This window comes from Aristolochia californica, unplaced genomic scaffold (genome assembly GCF_029961685.1).
Source record: "Aristolochia californica isolate CCGP_79_NKW_82.1479 unplaced genomic scaffold, dmAriCali1.0.hap1 SCAF_2, whole genome shotgun sequence".
Taxonomy (NCBI): domain Eukaryota; kingdom Viridiplantae; phylum Streptophyta; class Magnoliopsida; order Piperales; family Aristolochiaceae; genus Aristolochia; species Aristolochia californica.
The window spans coordinates 13,827,543-13,852,897 of NW_027181881.1; the positions used below are offsets into that span (position 1 = coordinate 13,827,543).

Genomic DNA, 25,355 nt, shown 5'->3' on the forward strand with positions numbered 1-25,355 from the left:
ACGCATAGTTTCAGATTTCATGAAGAAATGAAGAAACTAAGCCTCCCAATTTAAGATTTTATCTCCCCAAATGAAAAATAGAAGGAAACTGAACAAATCATAATTAAATAAAAACAAAGAGAACATTATTTCATTCTGCACAAGTTACAGTGGGTTTTGGTGCTACAAAACATCAAATGCAAACACTTCTAAGCAGCACGAAGGTTCTACAGTATCAGAAACATGATAAGGGCACAATATACATACAGAAGTATCAATTTCAAGAATATATGTGGGTTGAGCACTTATTCTGCACAGACACCTACAATGAATTGGCCAACAAGTATCAGATTTTTTGGCCCTCCTGAAGCGCTGCCTCCAATTCAATGAACCTTGTAGCATATTCAACTGATGGAATCAGATACATGGCAAAAACATAACAGGGACGACAATTTAGTAGATTTAAACAAAACTGTCAAATGAGAGAAGCGAATTTTTATTTTTAATATCAATGAGAAATATTATTAAGAGTGGAGCTCCGTGAGGAAAAAAAGTGCAGCGATTACAAAGGAGATACAGCAACATTTGAATGAAATACAGACAACAAACAAAAAGTGAAAAATAACTAGTCAAAAGGGAAAAGTTTACCACAACAAGGTGAAGCTCTGCTTATAGCCAGTGAATCGGCTAAGCAATGAACATTCTCAGAGGATGAATGCAAGAAACATTCAAAATAATCTGCAAATATTCTCAATGTAATGCAGGAACCATAATAAATGACCCAGAGAGTAATTGCTCCCCGAGATCCAACAGATACTGCCGCATAATCACCTTCAGAACAGGCTGAGAAAAGTGAACCGAGTATAACAAGTCTCAGGAGATTGCTTTTTCTTAGCTTTCGTGGAATCAGAATGACTGCAAAGAGTTGATATTAATATTGACCACTGAATCTCAAAGACACCCCTGCCACCAACATTCTGCCGAGCATTACCAATCGAACTGCCACTAAAATTAAGCTTAAGCTAGTCAACACTGGGTAGGGACCAGACAACCAGAGTTTATTTCTAGAGATGCTGAAATTAATCACTGGTCTCTAGTTTACAACAGCATTAGACACGAGGTAGAAAAGGACACTATGCATGATTTTTACCATAAACTGGTAGTTACTCCCTTTAAAAATACTCGCGATAGCATGACACTAAAGAATCTTTCCAACTCACAAAAGGTAGAGAAGGTAGAGGGACATAAAAATGAAACCCAACTTGCAGAAAAAAAGGCCTTAATTCGAAATATTTAAAAAAGAAAGAGCAGAAGAGTACATGTACCTTTTTGTGTAACCCCTATACTTCAGGTGATGAGTATGTACAGGACAGCAGTTGACTACGTCCAAAAGCTTCCATGCTTTTCGAAGCACTGATACAGATTATTGTATATTATTAGTTGTTGTTCTTAGCTATTCTAACAGTATTGGACTTTATCAGCTTTGGATATTTAATTTTCCTATTAGGTATTCCAAGGTTCGTGCTATACTGACATAGATTTCACACCAACACTCTGAAATTTGAAAACTAAAATTAGCATTATCCACCTTAAAACCCTAGTCCAAAAAGAAAAAATGAGTTACAAAAATGGAATAAAGTATGATATGATAACGTGAAAATCATCATGCACAGGAAACTGCCAGCAGAGATGTCAAGACAGTAAAATAATCTTGTTCAAATGAAATCCAAAATGATTGAGATTACATGAATCTCCAATATTTGTGTCATCCACCCCTTTGCATAATGGAGCTAGAAAAAAAAAATACAGTAATGCAAATGAACCATGTGGTCACCTGTTCCTACAATGTAGTTGATCCATCAGAAACTTCAGGCGACACTGCTATTTTTTATCTGCAATGCATCCCCAAAACTCATGTAAGTTCATCTAAGCAAGTATCTGATAAGCTCTTCCATCCTCACGAAAAATAAGTTGTGGAACAAATAAGTTTAAGATTATGATAGGAGCACAATAAAAATCACACAAAAAAGAGAGGATTTCCAGATAAATTACTGTTACTTCTTTTCCTTCTCTTTTTGCTCATTCTATCATTCATGTGGATCATATTGAGGATTTCCAAATTTTATTTACTTTCAGAAAATGAGAATATAAAATGATCTGCCAACAACTACAAGGTCCAGCATATGAACAGCCAATGTTCAGTGCACACAAAATTGTAAAGTTGGAAATCAAATAGCAATTTCTGTGCAATGACGGGCCAAAAGAAGAGGCCTTTCTAATTTAACTCTATGACTAAAATAGGCATTGTTAAGTTCTAGGGCTTTGTCTTCAAGTAACAACGAGAGGAGAGAGAAAGTGAGAAGAGCAAGAAAAGGGCAAGTGTGAGAAGAGAGAAGAAGAGAAGGCTTGCATGGGAGGAGGGACATGTTATGGTCCCTAGCCATGGATTGAGTAACTCGGCGTGGGATTTGTGAATCCAGAACTGTAATAGTCCTTTTCTTAGCTGTTCTCGGTAAGATTGAAAAGGAGTTTCCTTTTCTTGACTTTCTCGGGTCAGGGATGAGAACCCTTGCTGTTCTCAGCAGGAAGGGGTTCAACCCTTGGCTGCTCATGGCTAAGAGGGTAATGACCCTCTTGGTAAGGTACTGCTGTTCACGTAGGAGGGATTAGGAGTTCCTAATCCTGCCTTGCTCGATTAGAGGCTAGAGGCACCTCTTTTAGAGCTTGCTGCTCGGTTTGGGGATTGGAGAACCCCAATCTCTTGCTCGGAATGAAGGAGAGAAGCTCCCTCTTGCTGCTGTGAACGTAGGAGAGGCTACAGCCTCTAATTGAACTCGGAAACAGTAAATCAATCCTTTTTCCTTGGCTTCGGTAAGATCAATGCATACCAGAATTCAAAAGACAAAGAATAAACCAAAATTCAAGAGAGAACTATACCTAGAGCTCGTTAAGGAGACCTCCCAAACCCTAGAGCTCGTCAAGGAGAACTCCAAACCCTGTTTAACCTAATTCAATGTTTGTCTTTCTTCTATTTCTCTACCCTCTAAATAGGGTTTGACGTCATTAGAGTTTTAGGGCTTAAATTGACAATTCTGCCCCTACGACCTGGATCCTTACATAATTAATGAAAAAATATACTTAAAGTAATATAAAATATGAACTTTAAAAGTTATTAACTCAGTGAGTCATTGCCGCCTCCTTTGGGTGACTCGGTGTGCTATTGAGTCCTCAACAGGACAACCTGTGAAGAGAAATAGAAGGAAGCTTGAAATCAAAGAGCTCTCCTCCACACTTTATATATATATATAAAAGTTTATCAATGCTTACACTTCACAAAAATACCCTCACTACCATTAAGACTAAACATAAAAGGGTAAAAACAACAGGTACAAATAACATAAATAAATAGACAATTTACTCTCTAGTACTCCCCCTCAGGCTGGTCGATACACAACTTGGAACATGCATTCCTGAAGTAGACCAGATCAACTACCTTGGTGAATATATCAGCCAACTGACTTTTAATGGAACAAATACAGTGCTAATGACCCCTGATTACACATCTCCTCTAATGAAATGACAATCTACCTCAATATACTTACTGCACTCATGAAAAACTGGATTTGTGGCTATGTGAATACAACCTGAATATCACATTGAAAGGACATAGGACCTGTCACTGAAAAAGTGAGCTCATGTAACAAAGACTTCAACTACATACACTGCATGGGCCATGTCCCATATTTTTGCTTATGCACTGGACCACGCCACAATATTTTTTTTCTTACTTTTTCAAGTGACGAGATTGCCCACAACAAAGGTACCTTCTTGTCATCTGGAGATCCTGCCCAATCTATATTTGCATAGCCTTCAATGTCACAAGGTCATGTGTTTTATAAACTAACCTCTATCCAAAATATTTTTAAGGTACTTTAGATTCCTCTCTAATGCCTGCCAATGAGGGACTTGGGGGTTGTACATGTATTGCCTGATCACACTTACAAGAAACAAAATTTTAAGTTGTGTCACAAGAAGATAAAATCAACTAACCAACTAGTTGTCGAAACCATTCCAGACCAACATCACTCTCTGAATCTCCAAAAACCTTCACACAAGAATCCATGGGAGTCTTGACTAGGCAACATCCAAGCATTCCCATCTCCAATAGCAATTCTAAGACATGCTTTCGCTTGGACAAAACAATCCCATGGAGCTACTACAACATCTCAATCCCCAAGAAATACTTCAACGTACCAAGATTTTTGTTTTGGAAATGTGTGCACAAGCTCGGTTTAACCCTCTTATGTTTAAATTGTATCACCGTATCTAAGGATAATATCATATATGTAAACCACTATAAAAACTATACTTGCACTTACATGTTTCACAAAAACCGAATACTACACAGCACACCCTTTCACGCCAAATTGAAGCACCATTGCACTAAATTTTTTAAACCAAGTTCGAGGCAATTGCTTTAACCCATATATAGCCTCCTTAGGCTTACAAATATAAACATCCTCGCTGACTCATACAAACTTCCTTGTGAAGAACACCATTAAGAAACACATTCTTAAGTTGATTTAGATACCATTTAAAATCTGCAACAATAGAAATAAAGACCCTTACTGAATTGAGTTTGGCCACTGCAGAGAATGTTTCCTCATAGTTAATGGTTAGAATTTGGTGTAACCTTTGCCAAACAAGCGAGCTTTAAGACGGAAAAAACTCATCGTCAAGTAGCAAAGTAATCAGATCCCATGTCTTATTGTGATACATGGCATCCATCTTTTCTTCCATAGCACCACACTGCCCAGGGTTATTCAGGGCCTCCTGATAAGATTGGGGAATGGAAACAAAAAAAGGCTCCTAGGAAGACAAAACAACTAGGAAACAAGTGGGTAATGGAAACAAAATTTGGAATAGGATGAGAGGTTTTGGCCTTTAGTTAGACACATGTCCATGGTGGTTTCCAAACAGCTATGGGTCAATCATCAAAAGACGGTTCAAATACAACCAAAGAGGAAGGAGACTAACCTTAGATGTCATAGGATGATCCACAGATTGCAGAGGTGATGGATCTGACAATGAAGCACTAGTATCAGGTGTGAGCTCCAAGATGTCAAACAGCGTATCAAGTGGTAAGGTGGTAATTTTCAAAAAAACTCAGTTTTGAACTAAGTTATATAGGCTTTCCAAATTCACAGGTCACAGGAGTATCAACCATGTCGTGAAACAAACAACTAACTAACACAGGCTAAAGAATAACAGTTCATTCCAGCAAACAAAAGCAAACGAACAGAGGATCAAACTAGGAAACTAGCATCCACTGCAGCAATGGTGGTAAGCAAAGAAAAAGAGAATAGGATTTTATCTAAAGCACCAATGGTAGTTTAACGATACATGCAGCCAAAGAAGCAGGCAGAAACATCAGTTTGTTAAACACTAAGAACACAGGTTTTAAGAAGACTCATAATCTTAGTTCAACTGGCAGAGGTCATGCCTCCTTCAGTGCCTGGATCCCTGGTTCAACAATCCTAGTAAGCAACAGCAGTAGTCCTAGTTTGACTAGAAGAGGACCTTCAAGGCCTGGAGCTACACTAGCGGAAGCAATCTTGGTTCAACAAGAACTCAGAACCTACAAAGGAATCCTGCTCAGATTGAAAGCGGTCTGAAACATGCAGCAGTAGCAACAGGTCAACTATGTGCGACAACAAGAAGAAAGTAGCAGATAAACAAGCAGCAGCAGCAGCAGCAGAATAATGAGAAAACAAAAAACCTGCAACAAAAGCAGAATCTATGGTCTAAAACTTGGTTAGTTGTTGACAGGTAACAGCAGCAATCAACGAAAAGCACCACTGGTTAAGCATAAAATGCCATGGCAGGATAGAAACATTAGCTTTTGAAACTAAGAAAGCAAATAAAAAAGTCAGTTCCTCAGGTACTCAAGCACGGGCGACAGACCACACGAAACAGTCATGGACGAGAGAAAATAAGACATTATCATAGCTAATGATCCTTCAGCTCTTGGCAAGACACACCACTGTGCAGTAACCAAGAAACCTTAGAGCCTCTTCTCTGATGCCATAATAAGCTCTAGGTTACATGTCTTCAAATAGCAACGAGGCCTGTGTGTGTGAGTGAGAGAGAGAAGAGAAAGAAAGAAGAGGTCGTGGGGGGAAATAGAAGAGAGAAGAGAAGAGTTTGTGTGGGAGGAGAGAGAATCTATGATGTGAAAAAGGAGACTCAAAATCAACGATCCCTCCACCACACTACATGTATATATAGGTTTATCAATGCTTACACTTTCCAAAAATACCCTCAATACACTTATGACTAAAAACTAAGAGGGTAATGACAATAAGAGAAAATAACATAAATAAAGAGAAAACTTATAGCATATCAGGATTAACCAACAGGCATGTCTAGGAGAAAATGAATTGTTTGGCTACAAATTAATATATAATCTTAATATTTTTCTAAAAAATACTATTATACTGCATATATGGCAGTGTCATTGTCAATCACAATTTACTGTGGATGCTTTGATGAACTCCCTTTGCCCAGTTACATGCCAAATGTCCATCAATATACTCCATTATGAAAGTAAAATAACATGTCATCAAGCATCACCAACTTGCTAAATACACCAAAAATCTCTTTTATAAACAGTCTATCCATCATGATCATCATCACCCAAATCATGTTAGGTACTTATCCAATATGAAAAAAACTCGAGAATTGATGAATGTGAAAAGGAAGACCCTAAACTCATCTCATACTAGGTTGACTCAACCTGACGCTCATTTGCAAGCTTGGGTCTCAGAGAAACATAACAATCCACCATGCTGCAAAATTAATCTTTCACTCCAGATTAAGCAGTCCTTCACACTCTGTCAGGATGGTCCAATCTACTATGAACAGGTTTAAGAGCTAAGCTTTTAACATTCCATTAAATCTGGAATTTGAACATGGAATGTGGTGCTTACCCTGATACTAATTTTAGGTATCTAGCCAATACACCAAAAAATCCAAATTTAATAGAACACAAAAAGCACAAACCATACACCTATCAATACTAGATTGGTGCAACCTAACACCCATACCCAGCTGACCATAACATATTGCAAATTATGTTGAAGTTAGACTCACTCGTTTTACTCCAGCTTTTATTAACTTATTGTCAAGTAGGTCATTTTCAAGTTCTTTAATCACAACTTTCACTGATGTCATTTCAGACTCACAAGTTCTTTTCGTATCAAATTATGCTTTTAAACTTCTTAACATGCTGCATAGTTCTTAAACACTAATCTTCACACTAGCCATCAAGCAATTGGTATTGTCATTCAGCATCTTCTTAAAGTATCTTATTTTGTTAGTCTATATCTAACCTGTAAGCATCTCTTGCTCGTCAACACCTGTTTGTGCATGGAAAACATGGGTTGTACCATTTATGCTTAACCAACTTGTACCCGGGGTTTTGCTCACACCATGATCTTTCATCAATTTTCTAATCCTTCTTACATCCTTCCATCTCCCATTTTTGGCGTAGATATTAGAGAGTGTAATATAAGTTCCGGGGTCTTTTGGATTGAGACTTAAAAGTTGTTCAGCTGAGTGCTCAGCAATCTTAATATTACCATGCGTTCCACTAGATACAAGCATGGAAGTCCATAAAGGCTCAGTTGGCTCAAAGGGCATGTTGTGGATGAGATCTAATGCTTCATCCAGCCTTCCAGCTTGTCCAACCAGGTTAACAAGACAGGTATAATGTGCAATTGTTGGCTCTTTAACCATCTCAAAGCATCGATACCCCTCTTCTACTAGACCATTATGGCGACAAGCAGAAAGAACACCCAAAAACGTGATGTGGTCTGGCTCTATGTTTGTCTCATTCACCATTCTATGAAAAGTTTCCATCACATCTTTGAAATATCCATGTTGAGCCAAGCCCGTGAGTATTGCATTCCATGAGGCTAAGTCTCGGTGTCTCATCTTATCAAATAATTTTCTTGCTTCAGTTATGCAACCACATTTCGCATAAGTGTCAATCAGACCACTGGCAATAAACAGATCTGATCCAATCTCAGCATTTAACTTGACTATCTGAGCATGTATTTGCTTTGCTTCCTCCAATGCTGTGAGACTAGCACATGAGTGTAACAGACTCGAGAATGCGTAATTGTTAAGTACTACCACTAATCCTTCTGACACCATTTGCATGTACAGCTTCAATGCCATCCAGCCTTTTTCTTTGCGGCAAAGAGATGATATTAATGAAGTACATAAGATCATATCAGGGTTATCTACTTGATCAAAAAGTGTTATAGCATCTCCAAAACATTCAAAACTGGAGTATATTGTGACAAGTAAGCTAGTAATAACTTCATTTCCTGACCAACCAAACTTAACAACTAGAGCATGCAATTGCTTCCCATGATGAATGTCTGTTACTCTCATCAAAAGTGATTTTAAGGTCAAGTCATTGACTTCCTTCCCTATCTGGAGAGCTTCATAAAACAAATTGATGGCTTTGTCTGCATGTCCGTTTCGAACGTAACCTTGAATGGCTGAATTAAAAGCAGCAAGATCTTTATTACGAATCTCTTCAAAAACTTGCTTCGCATCACAAACACAACCATGGTCCACATAACAATCAAAAAGTGCAGTGCCAATAAACACATCTGACTGAATATTCATCATCTTTGCAACAAAACCATGTAGCTGTTGTACCAAACTTAATTGAACATCTTCACAAGCTCTAAGAATAGTGGCATATGTCACATGATCAGGAGTCACCCCAGACAGCCTCATTTGAGAAAACAAATCTAGGATTTGCCCACCCGACAAGTTCCCACCCATTAAAGCATTCCATGAAAATGAATTAGGGGAAGATATTTCTGAAAATGCCAATTTTGCACTACCCATGATATCACATTTAGCATACATGTCAACCAAGCTGGTTCCCACAAAAACATTTGACTGAACAGATGCCTTAACAGCATAAGCATGGATTTGTTCCCCGCCAGACAAAGAATATAATCCAGCACAAGCACATAAACCACAAGTGAACACAAATTCATTGGGCATCATGTAATCACCTCTTAACAAGTTCGAGAAAATTCTCAAAGTTTCTTCGTACTGGCCAACCTCATTAAAAGCTGCCATCATTGCAACAGAAGCAACAACATCTCTGTTGGAAATCCTCTCAAACACCTGGTGCGCATTTTCGATCAATCCAAATTCCCGGTACAAACAAATTAAACGAGTGTTTGTTATTACGTCTACTGAATATAAACCTTGAAGCTTGAGTATATAACCGTGAACCTGTAACGCAAAGAGGAGATTACTCGTTACAGCACATGCCTCCAGAACTAACCGGAGCGTTTTAGAGTCCGGTAACTGGGAAGCAAGGGCGAGCATTTCTACGAAAAGATGGAGGACCATAATATACCACCCTTGTTGCGAACTTGCAGCGAGAATGGTATTCCATGACAAAGTGTCACGGTGCGGGAGTAAGCGAAAGAATTTGAGGGTGACGTCCAAGGGTTTGGATTTGGAATAAGAGGACAACAGAATGTTAGCTCTGGTACTAATTGAGTTCGACCAAATCGTGCTTGCAGAGCATCGTGTTTTATGTGGTTGGTACGATACTACAGGGATTCTTGTTGGTTTGTAAGTTAACCAAGCCATCTAGAGCAAAAGAGAGCTGATTGCACGCCAGACTATGAAGATGGTCTACTGTCAACGTTAAACTCAACCTGTAGAATGCAAGCCATCCAGCTCGAAGCAGATGAACTTTTCCATTAATTTTTCACAACGTGACAGCTGATAGGGGCAGGATTATAAACCGTAACCGCCAATAGCACCTCATCCGTTCTCTGCGAAACTTGGTTTCTCTGTTAAACGTACAAGAACTGCTCTCGAAAATTATCCAAATCTAGTGTAATTTGTCCATAAACTGCATAATCAAAACAAGTTTTTGGACAGTAACCCCAATAGTCTCCGCTTTTTGATAAAGAAAGAACTAGAGAAACGGTAATGACAGAACAGAACTCCTGCTAGGGATAAGAAAACGTTGGTAGGGGTGGCCGGGTGGGCACCGCCGAGTTCGGGCGGGGTTTTTTAAAACCCATCAAATCCGTGAGCCCTCGGTCACGGTTTTGGAAATCTTAACTCCTTTTCCGCCTCTAATAGTTTTAACTTTTTCAAGGATAGGTTTTTTTATTACACTCAATGGTCAGAATGAAAATAATTAAATTATGATATTATATAAAAATATATAATAATTGACAGTAACAACTCAAGCATATTATTTAAATTGACTTTCAACAATAAAAATAAAAAAAAATTTATCTTATTCACCTTAAATATGATTTTTAAAATACACTACGTAAGTAAAACTATGTGTCTAATTCTGGGTGGGGATAGAAAACCTGTCCCCACCTTATAACAGCATCAGGATTTTTCTCTTACCCCATCTATCCTCGTCTTACCGGGTAAGTGGCAAATCCATCCACTAAAAAGTCGTGTTGGGTCAGGAGAAATCAGTTTTCCCATTTAACCCAATTGTTGCCCACAACACTCTAACTTGTGTATCTTAATAAGAGTAAGAATATAACTTCACTCATTGCAATATGATTGAATTCGTAATATAGTATCTTTATATGATGGATATTAGAGTTTTTATGATCAAATTTTAATTAAAAAGAAAGAATAAATAAAACAAACTAACGCCTTCTTGAAGGGGTCGTCTCCTCTCCTCCTCTTTTTGGTGAACATGAACTAATGGAAGATGTTTGGTCCCTAAAGGCACAAGCTTAGAGTGAATAGGTTTGTACTAAAAACAATGTTGAACTATTTTTATTTCCCTTGTCACTTCTTATGAAATCCTTCTATATGGGACAATCTATTTGCAAATTAATGTCAAACTAAAACTTTAGGTAAATTAAAAATTACCACAATATAAAACTTGGAGTTTTATAGTGACACCAAGGTGTTTCTACATCTTGGAGTTCAGTCCACTAAATCAAATAGTCAAGTGACACCTTACATGAAGAGATAACAAAGGCTAGTAGAACAATATGCTGAGATAGGGGCAGCTCAACTAGGTTATCTATGCCTAGATATAAATATATATATATATATATATATATATATATATATATATATAAAGCTTAACTAGGCTACACAAACTTATACTCACAAAGGGATTTTTAACAACAATAAACTACAAATTGCCCTCCATCACTTTCCAACGACTCAACCTTAATCATATGACTTTTAGACAATGTAAATCGAGATCATTAACTTGCCTGCACAAGCTTCCCAATGATAATGAAAGGGTTGTTTGTGTACAATTTCATCACATGCAAATGCCTCTACATACATTGATTTATAATAATAAGCACAAATAGGAATACATCCCTTTTACATACTCTCCAAAGTAATGGCAGATCAAAGGTTAAGCAAATTCAATTGGTTCTAAATTCAAGACCAATTTGCAAACTCAATAAAGGGTTTCAAATATAATGCCCAAAATTCAAACAGTCCTTTATAGTAGATGATTTCAAAATAACAACTTGAAAGGTTTATTGAATTAAAATATTACCTCCTTTGCCACCTCCTTGACGTGGAGAAAGTAATTACTTTGATGCTACTTGGAGTTGTCTTTCAACACTCCACCTCAAGCTGGGGGAGAATAAACATTGTAGATACCCAGCTAGCTGCATATAGTAGTTAAAATCTTCAATGTCACTGGTTTCGTAAGAATGTTTCATGTCCTTGTGATGAAATATATTTGAGAGATAAGATACCAACATGAAATTTCTCCCTTATAAAGTGGCATCATACCTCAATGTGTTTTGTTCTCTCGTGGAAGACATGATTTGAAGTGATATGAATAACAGTCTGGTTGTGGCAATATAATCCCATAGAAGTTCCTTTATAGAATCCCAATTCATTAAGAAAGGATTTGATCCATAGAAGCTCATTGACTATGTGGGCCATAGATCTGTACTTTGCTTTAGTACTAGACCTTGCAATAAACATTCTGTTTTTTGCTTCTCCATGTTACCAGGTTACCTTCAACTAAGGTACAGTACCTTGAAGTGGACTTCCTATCATCAGGTGATCCAACCCAATCTGCATTTAAAAAACCTTCTCTATTGAAGTAGCTATGATTCTTATAGAGAAACCCTTTCCCCGGAGCTCCTTTTAATTATCTTAGTATCCACTCCAAGACTTTCTAATAGGTAAGTTGTGGTTTGTGCATATACTGACTCACCACACTTACTGCATATGATATATCTGGTCTGGTCATTGTGAGGTAAATAAGTGTTCCCACAAACCTCTAATATTTACCTATGTTAACATCTTCTCCAGAGCTTGCACATAGCTTTGTATTGGCATCGATAGGAGTGTATGTTGGTCGACACTCCATCATCCATGTGTCCTCTAGTAGATCTAAAACATATTTTCTCTAAGATTATACAATCCCATGTGTTGATTTCTAGGGTCAACACATAAACACAAGAGATCTCAAGGAAAGGAGAGAATAAAGGAATTCTAGCTCTTGGGAGAGAGGAGAGAAGAAATTGTTGGAAGATAGGGCACAAGACCACAGGACCAAAGAAGACCCACATACCTAAAAGTGGTGTAAGATGGGCCCAAGCCCATAAGAAGATCAAGTGAGACCCACAAAGTTGGAAGATTAAGTGGGACCCACAAAGAAATTGTTGGAAGATAGGGTTCAAGCCCACACGACCAAGGAAGACCCATATACCTAAGAGTGGTGTAAGATGGGCCCAAGCCCATAAGAAGATCAAGTGAGACCCTCAAAGTTGGAAGATCAAGTGGGACCCACAAAGATACCCACGAGCTGGCATCCTTATCATTATCACGTGCCACAAAAGCTTTTCAGTTTAAAGGAGTTTTAGTTAGGTTAATCTTTTATTTATTGTGGGTTATTTAATTATGATAGAACTTATCTTTAAGTGTTAGAGTTTGGGTGTCATTGGGACAAGAGTAGTTTTATTGTAATGGGACTCTACTACCTTCCTCTATTATAAATAGAGGTTCATGTACTTTGATTACAATAAGTTAATGAAGTCAATGAAGTATTTCACTATTCCGTAAATTCAACAAGGTATCAGAGTAGGTTTTGTGAGTTGACTCTGTCAAACCACAAAGGTAATGAGATTCTCTTTTCTTATCTATCATCTTTATCACTTAGGGTTCGTAGTTTTTTTTTTTTTCAGCCCCTACACCCATTAGTTGTTTTATTTTTTTATTCCTCCTCTATACTGTTCTTCAAGTGGGACGATTTTTGCTGCTTGGATAAGTTTTTTTTCGTTGCTGACACTTTTTTTATCAACCGTTGTCATTGTTGCTGGTTCTCCCTCGAGACTGCAGAGGGGTGTATCTGGTGAGACTTGTCTGCGGCTGTCGAGACCGATAGGAGCTGCTGTTCGGCATTGTCGATGAGGAATACAGAGAGCTCACTGTTCCGTTGACTGCCTCTCTATTCTGAATGACTCAGATACGATGACTATGTGAGTATGGTTTCTGTTACATATGAGTACTCCACCGAGAACTCTATTTCCGTTGAGAAGATAGGCGTTGATTCGAACTAGCGAACCAGCATACCGAGTTTTAGAGTCATTCCGGTGAGGGGGAGAATCTTTGTTCAGTGCCATTGCCGAAGAAGAAAAAAAAGAGAAAGAGTTAAAATGTTGTTGTTGAGGCTCGCGAAAGAGAAGGAGAAGAAGGAGTTTATTCGATTCTCTGTCCGTGCCATTGTCGAAGGAGGACTATTCAGCACCGTTGCAAAACAAGAAAAAAAATATTTGCACCAATGAAGATGATGACCACTCAGCCCGCCAGATTATCACCGAGCTCTCGGCTGGTTCTTCCGAGCCATTCTGACATTCCGTTATGCTCGAAAAACCCATGGGTTGCCGTCTCTAGTCTCAATGCCGTGAGGAGGATGAAGATTGTCTCTCGCTCTGTTCGGTGTCGTGAGAAAAACGATGACAGTCTCCCACCTTATTCGGTGTCGTGAGGAAGACAATGATTGTTGAAGGATCATGCTTTCACCAGATAAGTATCTGAATTAAGAAAGTACATCGGATTTTATTGCAGCATATATTTTTTTTGCACTTTTGGGATTAGCATAAGGTTGAAGACAACCCCGATTAAATTTTTTCCTAAGTTAGGAAAAATTTAATCAACGTTGGGTCATGCCTCTTCAACCCAAAGAGATGAGTCTCGTGTCGGATAGGGCCGATTGAACCAAGCTCGGGCTTGCTTCTGTTAATTACCAAGTCAATCGAGGCCAACTCGGACCTGGTCAACTTAGTGAATCAACTCAGGTCAACGTGAAAAAAGAAGAAGAAGAAGAGTATACCTAGGCTCAACTCGGTCTGGGTCAATCTAAATCGGGCCACTTATGTTTCTACGTTGGTATACGTGTCTGGACCAAAGTGTATACATATCCTACGGCCTACCAGTATTTAAATCCAGCCTCTGCAGCTTTGCCGGGAATTGAACTCGCGATCGAGAGTCGGCTTTGATACCAAATGTTAGGTTCTTCCCGAGCCATGGATCGAGCCACCCTTCTTTCCTCTCTTCACTCCATGGATGCTCTTGACGCTGGAAGAAAATTCTTGTTTCTGGAACATGGAATGATGGAAATCAAATAGAACGAAGGAGCTTTGAAGGAAGCTCAACCTGGACCTCAGAGGGAGAATCCAACCTAGACCTCTGAGGGAGAATCTGACCTGTTTAATCTAATTTTCTCAATACTTGATTTCTCCTTCCCTTGATGTCCCCCTAAATAGGGTTGAGGATGAAATTACAAAGGTTGCCCATAGGTCAAGTGGTTCACACCACATTACATCTAAACCAACCCAAAGTAAACCAAACCAAATGAAATTACATGAAAAGTAAATTGACATAGTTTAATTCCTATGCCTATGGATAACGCATGATGCTATGGAGTCCATAACACATTGTCCTGTGGAGGGACACGGTGATGGAGGAGTTTTTTATTACACTTTCGAACAACGTATAGACCCACTAACTACATTAATAGGAGTGGGCACTAGCTAAAAAATATAGGAGTGTGCCGAACATCCAGCATGAGTTATTTGACTGGATTAAAGTGCAATGTCATACGACTTGAAGTAATTTTACTCTCACTTTTCTTATGCCAGCTAGGCCTCATGAACGAGAGCACCAGCGTGAGGGGGAGTTTTGGAAGATGTGCCACATTATACAAAAAAAATAATTTATACATCATTTGTAGCAAACTGGGAGTTCATGCTGTTCTCTCACTCCCCAGCTTGAGGGGGAGTGTCGGAAGATAGGGCCCAAGCCCACACGACCAAGGAAGACCCACATACATAAGAGTGGTGTAAGATGGGCCCAAGCCCATAAGAAGATCAAGTGGGACCCACAAAGATAGCCATGAGCTGGCATCCTTATCATTATCACGTGCCAAAGAAGAGTTTCAGTTTAAAGGAGTTTTAGTCAGGCTAATCTTCTATTTATTGTGGGTTATTTAATTATGATAGGACTTATTTTTAAGTGTTAGTGTTTGGGTGTAATTGGGACAAGAATAGTTTTATTATAATGGGACTCTACTACCTTCCTCTATTATAAATAGAAATTCATGTACTCTGATTACAATAAGTTAATGAAGTCAATGAAGTATTTCACTATTCCATAAATTCAACAGAAACCAAGGGAGAGAAGGAAGAGGAAATAGAGAGGTGTATGGACGTATTTGAAGCAAGAGGAAGAGGCTTGAATGCTGTATCCCATGCTTTGAGGTTATATTATAAGTTGTGTGAAGGTATTTACAATAACTACAATGCCCTTAGGGATACATGCTTCAAAAAGAAAAATACAAAAGAGGACATATACCAACTTGTATAATGTTGATTTCTAAGGCCAACACAAACACAAAATATCTCAAGGGCAGGAGAGAAGAGATGGAAAAGGAAAAGAGAGAGAGGTGTATGGACGAATTTGACCTAAGAGGAAGAGGCTTGAGTGCTCTACCCCATGCCTTGAGGTTGTATTTATAATTTTAGGAAGATGCTTAAAATGACTATAACACCCTTTGGGCTACATGCTTCAAAAAGAAAGAGACATAAGAGGACATACCAACTTGCATAATTACAACCTATGCCATATCTATGGAAGTTCTCCTTCTTTAGTGTTATGGACTAAATAGCAGATCGAGTCATTCAGAGGCGTTGTGGCTGAGTCATTGAGTTATTCAATTAATTGCCAATTTGCTTTTACTTCATTTTTATTTCAATTGACGAGTTAGTATGCCGCAAGGGTATTATTTTAATTCTTTCTCTTGAACCTTTATTAGCGTGAACCCTACTTAAGGGGTGAAAGGAATGAGAAAAGATAAGTCTAGATTTAGGGATTTTGAGTTCTCCTCAATGAGCTCTAGGGTGTGCGTTCTCCTCAACGAACCTAAGGATGTGCGTTCTCCTCAATAAACCTGTAGAATTTAGGATCTCATGAAAGGAACTTTAGATCAACAAGAAAGAAGAAGAAAAAGAAGAGAGAAGGAGAAGAGAAGAAGAACATGGAAGAAGAGAGTTTGGATTAAGGGAGAAGAGGGTTGTGTCAAAAAGAAAAATGAGGGCTAGACGAATTTGTGGAAAGAGAGGAGAGTGCTTCAATCCTACCTCTTAGCCAATGCCTTTATTTATAGTTTTACAATACCCTTTAGGGCTACAACTTGATAAAACAAAAGACATAAAAGGAACACATATTTACACTTCTATGCCATCTTTATGGAAAGTACCATATTTTACACATATGCCACTCCTTTGACATGTGGGCTTCTTGTCTTGAGCTCGTGGGCTTGAGCCCATCTTCCAACACTCCCCCTCAAGCTGGAGGAGAAAAGACATCATAAATACCCAGCTTGCCACATATAAACGATAGGATTTTAGATGTAACGGGTTTAGTGAGAATATCAGCTACTTGCTCTTGAGATGACACATGTTTGAGAGAGATTATTCCTGCTTGAAACTTCTCTCGTATAAAATGACAATCCACCTCAATATGTTTAGTTCTTTTATGAAAAATTGGATTTGGAGTGATATGAATAGCTGCTTGATTATCACAATGCAGATTCATGGACCCCTTTTTATAAAAACCTAGTTCGGTAAGAAGGGTCCTAATCCATAAAAGTTCACTAACGGTATGGGCCATAGCTCTATATTCTGCTTCGGCACTAGATCTTGCAACCACATTTTGCTTCTTACTTTCCATGTAACCAAGTTTTCCCCAACCAAAGTACACTATCCTGATGTAGATTTTCTATCATCAGGAGATCCAGCCCAATCTACATCTGAGAAACCTTCTATATTGAAGTGCCCATGTTTTTTATATAGCAATCCTCTTCCTGGAGCTCCTTTTAGATAACGTAATATTCTCTCTAAAGCCTGCCAATGGGTAATTTGTGGTTTGTGCATGAATTGACTCACCACACTTACAGCATATGATATGCCTGGCCTAGTTACCATGAGATAAATCAGTTTTCCCATTAGTCTTTGATATTTTCCAATATCAATATCTTCTTCATTTGTGGCACATAATTTTACATTTGTATCCATAGGTGTGTCAACTGGTCTACAACCCTTCATTCCTGTTTCTTCGAGGAGATCCAAGACATATTTCCTTTGAGACAATATTATCCCATGTTTGGATTGAAGAACTTCTATACCCAAAAAATATTTAAGCATACCAAGGTCTTTAGTCTTGAATTCTTGACATATCATCTGTTTCACCTCTTGTATGCTCAAAGCATCATCACCGGTTAAGATAATATCATCCACGTATACGGCCAATAATATTTTCCCTTTGACCGTATCTTTATAATATACAGAATGATCAACTGAGCACCGATGAAAACCAAACCGTAGGAGTGTTTGACTAAATTTATCAAACCAAGCCCGAGGGGACTGCTTAAGCCCATATAAAGACTTTTTTAACCGGCATACTGACTCCCCCTCAACCACATAACCAGGTGGTTGAACCATATAAATTTCCTCATTGATATCACCATTTAAAAAAGCATTTTTAACATCCAACTGATAGACGGGCCATGAGGAGTTAGCAGCAATAGATAAGATGATGCGTACCGAATTCAATTTTGCAACAGGAGAGAAGGTCTCCTTATAATCTATCCCATAGCATTGTGTATAGCCCTTAGCAACCAGTCGAGCTTTAAGACGAGCAACCGATCCATCCGGATTTTGTTTCACCGAAAAAACCCATCGACAACCAACCGGTCTTTTACCTTTCGGGAGTGATGTTAAGTACTAGGTTTGGTTTTCATATAAGGCGTGCATTTCTTCATCCATAGCTGCCTTCCATCCTGGATGTCTCAGGGCCTCCTGATACGACTGTGGAACGGAAGTAGAAGAAAGGGACACAAGAAACTGAAAACACTCGGAAGACAAGCAATGGTGAGACATAAAATTTGAGATAGGATGCGAAGTAGTACAGGAGCGACGTTCTTTTCTTAAAGCAATAGGCCGAGTATCAAATTCAGGCCCATACATAGGAGGAGAAGGACTTACCTCAGGTGGATCTGACAACTCCACAGGTGAAGGTACGGCTAGTGCATCAGGGGATGGATCCACTTCAAGATTGAACGACACAAGCGGACAAGGAGTAGTAGAAGGACAAGTCCATCCTGGAGGAGCATCATGGGAGGAGTAGAAGGGAGTGTCCCAAAAAAAATGCACTTCATAGACCGAGGATCAAGTTTATTTTTATGTGGAGATGTAACATGAACAAAACACGTACATCCAAACACTTTCAAAGGAAGGGAAAAAGGATCTTCACCATTAAATAACACAGAGTAAGGAGTTTTATGATGAAGGACTGATGAAGGTAACCTTTTAATGAGAAAGCATGCTATAAGTATAGCATGAGGCCAATAGAAATAGGGTACCTTCATGGAGTAGAGGAGGCCCCGAGCAACTTCAAGAAGATGACGATTCTTCCTTTCAGCAACACCATTTTGTTGAGGAGTATAGCACATGATGTTTGATGAATAAGCCCATTACTCTCACAAAATGATTTGAAGTCATGAGACATGTATTCCTTAGCATTATCAGATCTAAGGGTTTGAATTTTCTTCCCAAATTGTGTCAAGACCATAGCATGAAAATTTTTAAACAAAGGAAGAATTTTGGAACGCTCTTTAAATAGAAATAACCAAGTCACTCGAGTAAAATCATCAACAAAAATGACAAAATATTTAACTTGGGAAATATTTGAGACACATAAAGGGCCCCATACATCAGAATGTATTAGCTCAAACGAAGCAATACTTGTAGTTGTAAGACGAGGAGAATATGTACTCCTGACACGTTTACTTAATTGACAAACCTCGCAACTGATATTAGAAATTCCTTTTAAAGATGAAACCAAAGCACGAAGTGAAGGGGTAGATGGATGACCAAGTCGGTTGTGCCAAAGTTGGGCCTCAGATGTAGTGGACGATAATGCAGCTAATGGTCAAAGCTTCCTATTTCATTCATACCTATCCCTTAAATAGGGAGTTTTAGGGTTAGGGTTACAATAATTCCCCATAATGCCCTTACATATAAAGTAATTAGAAATAACTCCTATTTAAAACAATATAAGAAATAAATCCTACTTAAAACAATATAAGAAATAAATCCTACTCAAAGAAATATAAGAATTAAATACTATTGAGTGAGTTGTTGTTGTCTTCTTCGTTGTGTGACTCGGTGTGCTATTGAGTCCACAACACTGGCACTTATGATTATTTGCAGGATCATGCCAAGGGTAGCAACCCTTATGGATTCAAGGGAGGTACCGCCGAAGTGATGAAGTGCAAATCTAGCGAGTTTTCATTCGAATTTACCTACCCTTATAGATATCAGGGTGGGTTTGGAAGGGAACAGGATTGACACACCAACTCAGATTATCAAATCCGTAGAGGTGTTTGAGAGAATAGTGGATAGGAGTATTCTCCCTAGGAACTCTCGGTTCTCTGTTTTTATGATGAAATTGTATGCTCAAAACGGGCAAGGAGGCTTGTACCCAGTGGAAGGTGTTAAGCTTGATAACCAAACATGGTACCACCATAGGCAATAAAGAAACATAATTTAGATTTTGCATCAAGTTTTCTTCTAGCAGTACAATCAAGGTGAATGTAAGAAACACAACCAAACACTTTCAAGAAAGAAAGGTTTACCTCTTGGCCACTCCATACCTCTTCTGGTATTTTGCAATCCAATGGTGTTGAGGGACCTTTGTTGATCAAATAGGCAGCAGTGCTCATAGCCTCAGACCATGTTATGATCCCGGATCTGACACAACGATTCGTAGGGAAGAAGAAGAAAAGAGAAGAAAATCAATCCGAAGGAAAGCTTGAAAACCCTAGGTTCTTTGAGGAGAACGCACACTTCTGAGCTCATTAAGGAGAAGTCAAAGCCCTTGTTTAACCTAAATCAATGCCTTACTTTTTCTCATTACTCTTACCACTTAAATAAGGTTCACCCTTACAAGATTCAAAATAAAATGTTACAAAAATGCCCCTATGGCCTATTAGTTCTTTAACTGAAATAAAATAAAATAAAGTAAAGAAAAAAAATTAATTAGACTCTAAATAACTTAGCAATATTATCACATGCATAACATTACACCCCCCTTGAAGAAAGAGTTTGTCCACAAGCTCGAAGGTAGGGTCTGCTTGCCGACATCTCCACCTGTTCCCAAGTAGCATCTGCGGTATTTGGGTCAACCCTCTGGATGACAAAACTGTAGCATTTCACCCGAGAAGATTTTTTTTTTCTGACACTGCTAGCATCACTTGTCGTAGCACACCCCAATACGGTTAAGAAACCAAACAACAAGTTCAACTATCACCTGCTCCAAACAAACTGGTAACTTCTGCTTCGACATTAACAACCCTTGTGTGATCTGGCCCAACGGTTGCCTCATTGCCAAAATGCAGCATGTCCCCGGTAACCTCAGACACCTGATTGAGCTAATTCCTAATTATTGTTGGCTGCCCAAGTTCATCCAATGGTCCTTTACTTGTCAGTGCATTCATTGCTGCTATTGCGCTACAAAAAATTAAAACAAAGGCAGAGGGCACAATAGTCTTGTTGGCCAATTGACATTGTGGATGATCGTGTAGCATATCAACTAAACTATATTGGAGGTCTGACTTGGCAACAACAATGTTGCTAGAATTGGGCTGAGAAGTTGGTGCACAGACCACCCAGTGAGGTAGAGAAATCTGTGTTCCATTTTCAGACAAAGCATTCATCATACTGCCCATTATCATGTTGACCACAAGCTTCATTTTAGATCCATTAGCAACCTGCCCCAAATAGAAAGAGTTTTCCCCATGACATCGAATGCATGAACTACTTCCTCATACAATGCCTTCACCGTAGCAGAAATTGAAATGGGTGGTCCTATGCCCATTACAGAAGGGTCCACACCAACAATAGTAAAATTCTTGAATACACCAAGAATTGGTGTTATAATGTGGGACCCACCATGGTGCTCGAGATTGTGGGACCCACCATGAGGACGTGGTACACCAAGAAGAGTCCTCACCCAAGCAAGCACAAGGTAAGGAATTAAGAAGCACAAGCTGAATTGAGTTAGAAGACTTGAAGATCAAGTGGGACCCACAAATATCTCATGAGCTAGCAACCTTATCAAGATGAGCTGGAAGATCATGAGGGACCCACAAGGATAAGGCCATGAGCTGGCCTCCTTCGTTCATTCATGTGAATGGAGAAAGAGTTCTAGTTCAACTCATATTAGTCTTCTAGTGGATTGGTTTGAATAGACTTATCTTAGAGAGTTAGAGTTGGAATGCAATTAGAATTGAAAGGAAAATTTTATAAGGACTCTAACTCCTCCTCTACTATAAATAGAGGTGTTTTAATCCTGAATTCATCAAGTTACACATCTCAATCTCGAGTTACTCTCTCTCTCTCTCTCTCTCTCTCTCTCTCTCTCTCTCTTTGCTTGGCGCAACCTCTCCTTTCTCTTTTAGTTTTTTCTTCTCTCTACCCGAGAGTTCTTCTTCCCTTTTCTTCATTTTTCTTTCTTCTTTCTCTTGCTCGGAATTATGGAAAAGGTATTCTAAATTCAACATGGTATCAGAGCATTATATTTAGGATCTCTCATCAAAGGAATGCTCTAAAGAAGTGATGATCAACACCACTCAAAGAAGGCTCTTTTATGAAGGAAGACCAAGCTAAGAGATAAGTGTTCAATTTTTATTTTTTTTCATGTTACTTGTTTCAGAATTTAGAAGATGATTTAAGGATGATTATTTTAATGCTTTCATCTTATTATATCATGGATATGCATGCCTCTCTATCTAGAAGGAGCTATCAAAACAGTTTTGTCGATTTGGAAATTTTGTTTATCGAGACCAGTCCATGAAAAGATTGTTGGAATTTTTTTTCGTGGGATAAGATGTCCCTGATATATAAGATTGTTATTGAGTCTCTTATGAGTGGTATTAGAGGAAAAAAAAAGAATAATAATTTAGCATCAATGCTAAAATTCCCCTTACATCGAGTTGATTGAAGAAGTACTACTAGGTGTTATTATTAGAATTTTTTTTGTTAAGAAGGGTCTATCATGGCTGAAGAGAATATGACTATCAAAGGTGATATAATAAGAATCACCACCATACCCTTACTTGGGGTATCAAATATTATGAGTTGGTCCACATTGGTTCGGAGATTCTTTATAACAAAAGACCTACTTGGTCACCTCACCACACTAGGACCACCAATTGATGAAGATGATATTTTTTATAACAAATGGTTGAAAAATGATATTTTTGTGATTAGTTGGTTAATCAATTGTAAGGAAGAACATGTCTCCAACAATGTTATTCATCTTGGCACTGCTAAAAAAATTTTGGAGACATGTGCTAAACTTTACTCTTGCCCGGATACTCTACATAGACTATATGATATTCTCCAAATAATGTTGAATACTAAACAAGGAGAGAATATTCATGACTACATGGGTCACTTAGTGGCTTTCTTCAAGAGTAGAAGTTAGTTCAGCCTTCAACCACAGATATTTCTATCCAAGACAAACAAAAGAAAGCCTTAATTACTACTATTTGTCTTGCAAATGTTAAACCCCATATTGAGATTGCCAAGAGTCAACTTTTGAGTGTTTCTGTTGTCCCCAAGTTTGATGATGTATGCGCAACAATACTTCATATTCCAGAAACTTCTTCCTCCACTAATGACGTATCATCAGCTATGTATTCCGATCATAGAGGATCATCATCTGACCATGGCCGAGGCTGAGACCGAGGTAGAGGTTATAGAGGAGACAGAGGAAGAGGTGGAAGGACTGGTGCTGGCAGAACAAATGGGAAAGAATGTACTCATTGTAAAAGATTTGGCCACACAACAGATAATTGCTATTACATGCCATGCACTTACTGTGGACAATATGGCCATTATAAAGAAATATGCTATAAAGCCAATGGACAGTCAGAATTGGCAAGGGCTAATCAAGCCTTTTATAAGTGATACAAACTAAGAACAGCCCACAAAATCAGTACCACAAAAATTTTTTACTGATGAAGAGTATGAGCTATTTCAAAAAATGAAGACAATGTTAGGTTCTTCTCCCAGTCCCTCTACAACTAGTGCTGCCTACCGCTTCAGGTATGCTATCTACCTCATCTTCATCTAGGATAATTGACTCAGGAGCCTTCGAGCATATTACAGGTAACGAGAATTTATTACATGCTCTATATCTGAATCTTTCACACAAATATGTTACCATAGCTAACTGTTCTCAAACCAAAGTCCAAGGGAAAGGATCCACTTCTATCACCCCATCACTTCTGCTCACTGATATTCTTTTCGTTCCTACTTTCCCTTTGAATCTATTATCTGTTAATCAGCTAAAAAAATATTTTAATTGCTCTGTTATCTTCTCACCCACTTCATGTGTCTTTCAGGATCATATAACGAAGCCTGTGATTGGTGGAGGCCATGAATAAGGGAAGTTGTACTACTTGGATGTGCCAAAAATAAATATAGTTTCTGCTACTGAAAATGAGACACGGTTAGGGTACAATTAGTTGGGACATCCATCTACACAGTCTATTCATTATATATTTTCTTCTCTTATAGTAAGGTTAGAATATCATTGTGAGGTTTGTCAATTAAGTAATATCAAAGGAGTTCATACTCTCCTCGTCTAGAAGTCAAAAGTGTTACTCCATTTTTTTTAATTCATACTGATGTTTGGGGGCCCTTGAGTGTATCCAATATTTCTTAAGCGAAATATTTTATTACCTTTATTGATGATTTCACTCGCACAACTTGGTTGTTTATATTTAAGGAGCGTTATGAGATACCATTCATTTTTAAGTCATTTCATGCTATGATACTAACATAATTTGGTTAAAAAATAAAAGTTCTCTAGTCTGATAATGCCAAAGAATATGTTTCCAAAGACCTTGACTTTTTTTGTCAAGAAAATGGCATTATCCATCAAACATCATGTGCCTACACTCCTCAACAGTTAGAAGATGGTCTCAAGCCCACAAGCTCAAGGCAAGAAACTCATACGTCAAAGGAGTTGCACATGTGTGAAATATGATACTTCAGTTAAAGATGGCATAGAGGTGTCTTTTTATGTCTTTTATTTCATCAAATTGTAGCCCTAAGGGCATTGTAAAGACTATAAATAAAGGCATTGGCTAAGAGGTACAACATTGAAGCACTCTCCTCTCTTTCTAAAAATTCGTCCAACCCTCATTTTCACTTTGACGCAAACCTCTTATGCCTTAATCCAAAAATTCTCCTTCCACGTCCTTCTTCTTCTCCTCTCCTTCTCTCTTCTTCTTCTTCTTCCTCGTTGATCTAAAGTGCCTTTCATGAGATCCTAAATTCTACATGGTATCAGAGCAAGGAGTTTAGGATCCCTCTTGATGAAGTTATCATGAATCAGTTCAAGAAGTTGTAAAAGAAGGTGTTCAATCATGAAGAGATAAGTTCATTCTCTTCTTATTTACAGTTTTTTCCTTTCCTTATATACATACTCCTCTTTACTGTTTTTCTACTTCTTGATCTTTGAATCACATCAAGTCAAGATAAATCTTTATATGTTGTGAAGATTTATTTTTATGACTAAATTGATGTTATAATCGTGATCTTCTTGTAAATCAATTACAAGCGTGATCAAGATCATTTGTTGTTTGCATCTTATTAAGATTGATGAGTGAGATTCAATTACCTTTATGTAACTTGGATCAATCTTATTTGAGGTATAATTCCAGCACATGT

At 38.2% G+C, this 25,355-nt stretch overlaps 1 protein-coding gene across 3 annotated transcripts in view; it reads right to left on the bottom strand.

Moving 5' to 3' along the window:
- Positions 1 to 155: 155 nt before the first annotated feature.
- The window catches only part of LOC137956290 (pentatricopeptide repeat-containing protein At1g33350-like), a 64,025-nt gene continuing 38,825 nt past the window's right edge, over positions 156 to 25,355 (bottom strand). Inside the window, exons 1-4 of one of the 3 annotated variants that reach the window (XR_011113235.1) lie at positions 11,591 to 11,701; positions 1,814 to 1,871; positions 1,305 to 1,392; positions 156 to 942 (exon numbers count right to left, since the gene is read on the bottom strand). Coding sequence is in view for 1 of the 3 variants with exons in the window: in XM_068803722.1 (XP_068659823.1) it covers positions 1,861 to 1,871; positions 9,081 to 9,672 (603 nt within the window). In the remaining 2 variants the exon portion in view is untranslated. Of the gene's footprint in view, positions 943 to 1,304; positions 1,393 to 1,813; positions 1,872 to 9,080; positions 9,974 to 11,590; positions 11,702 to 25,355 lie in introns of those variants that run through there. The other 2 variants (XM_068803722.1, XR_011113236.1) reach the window with 2 other exon arrangements.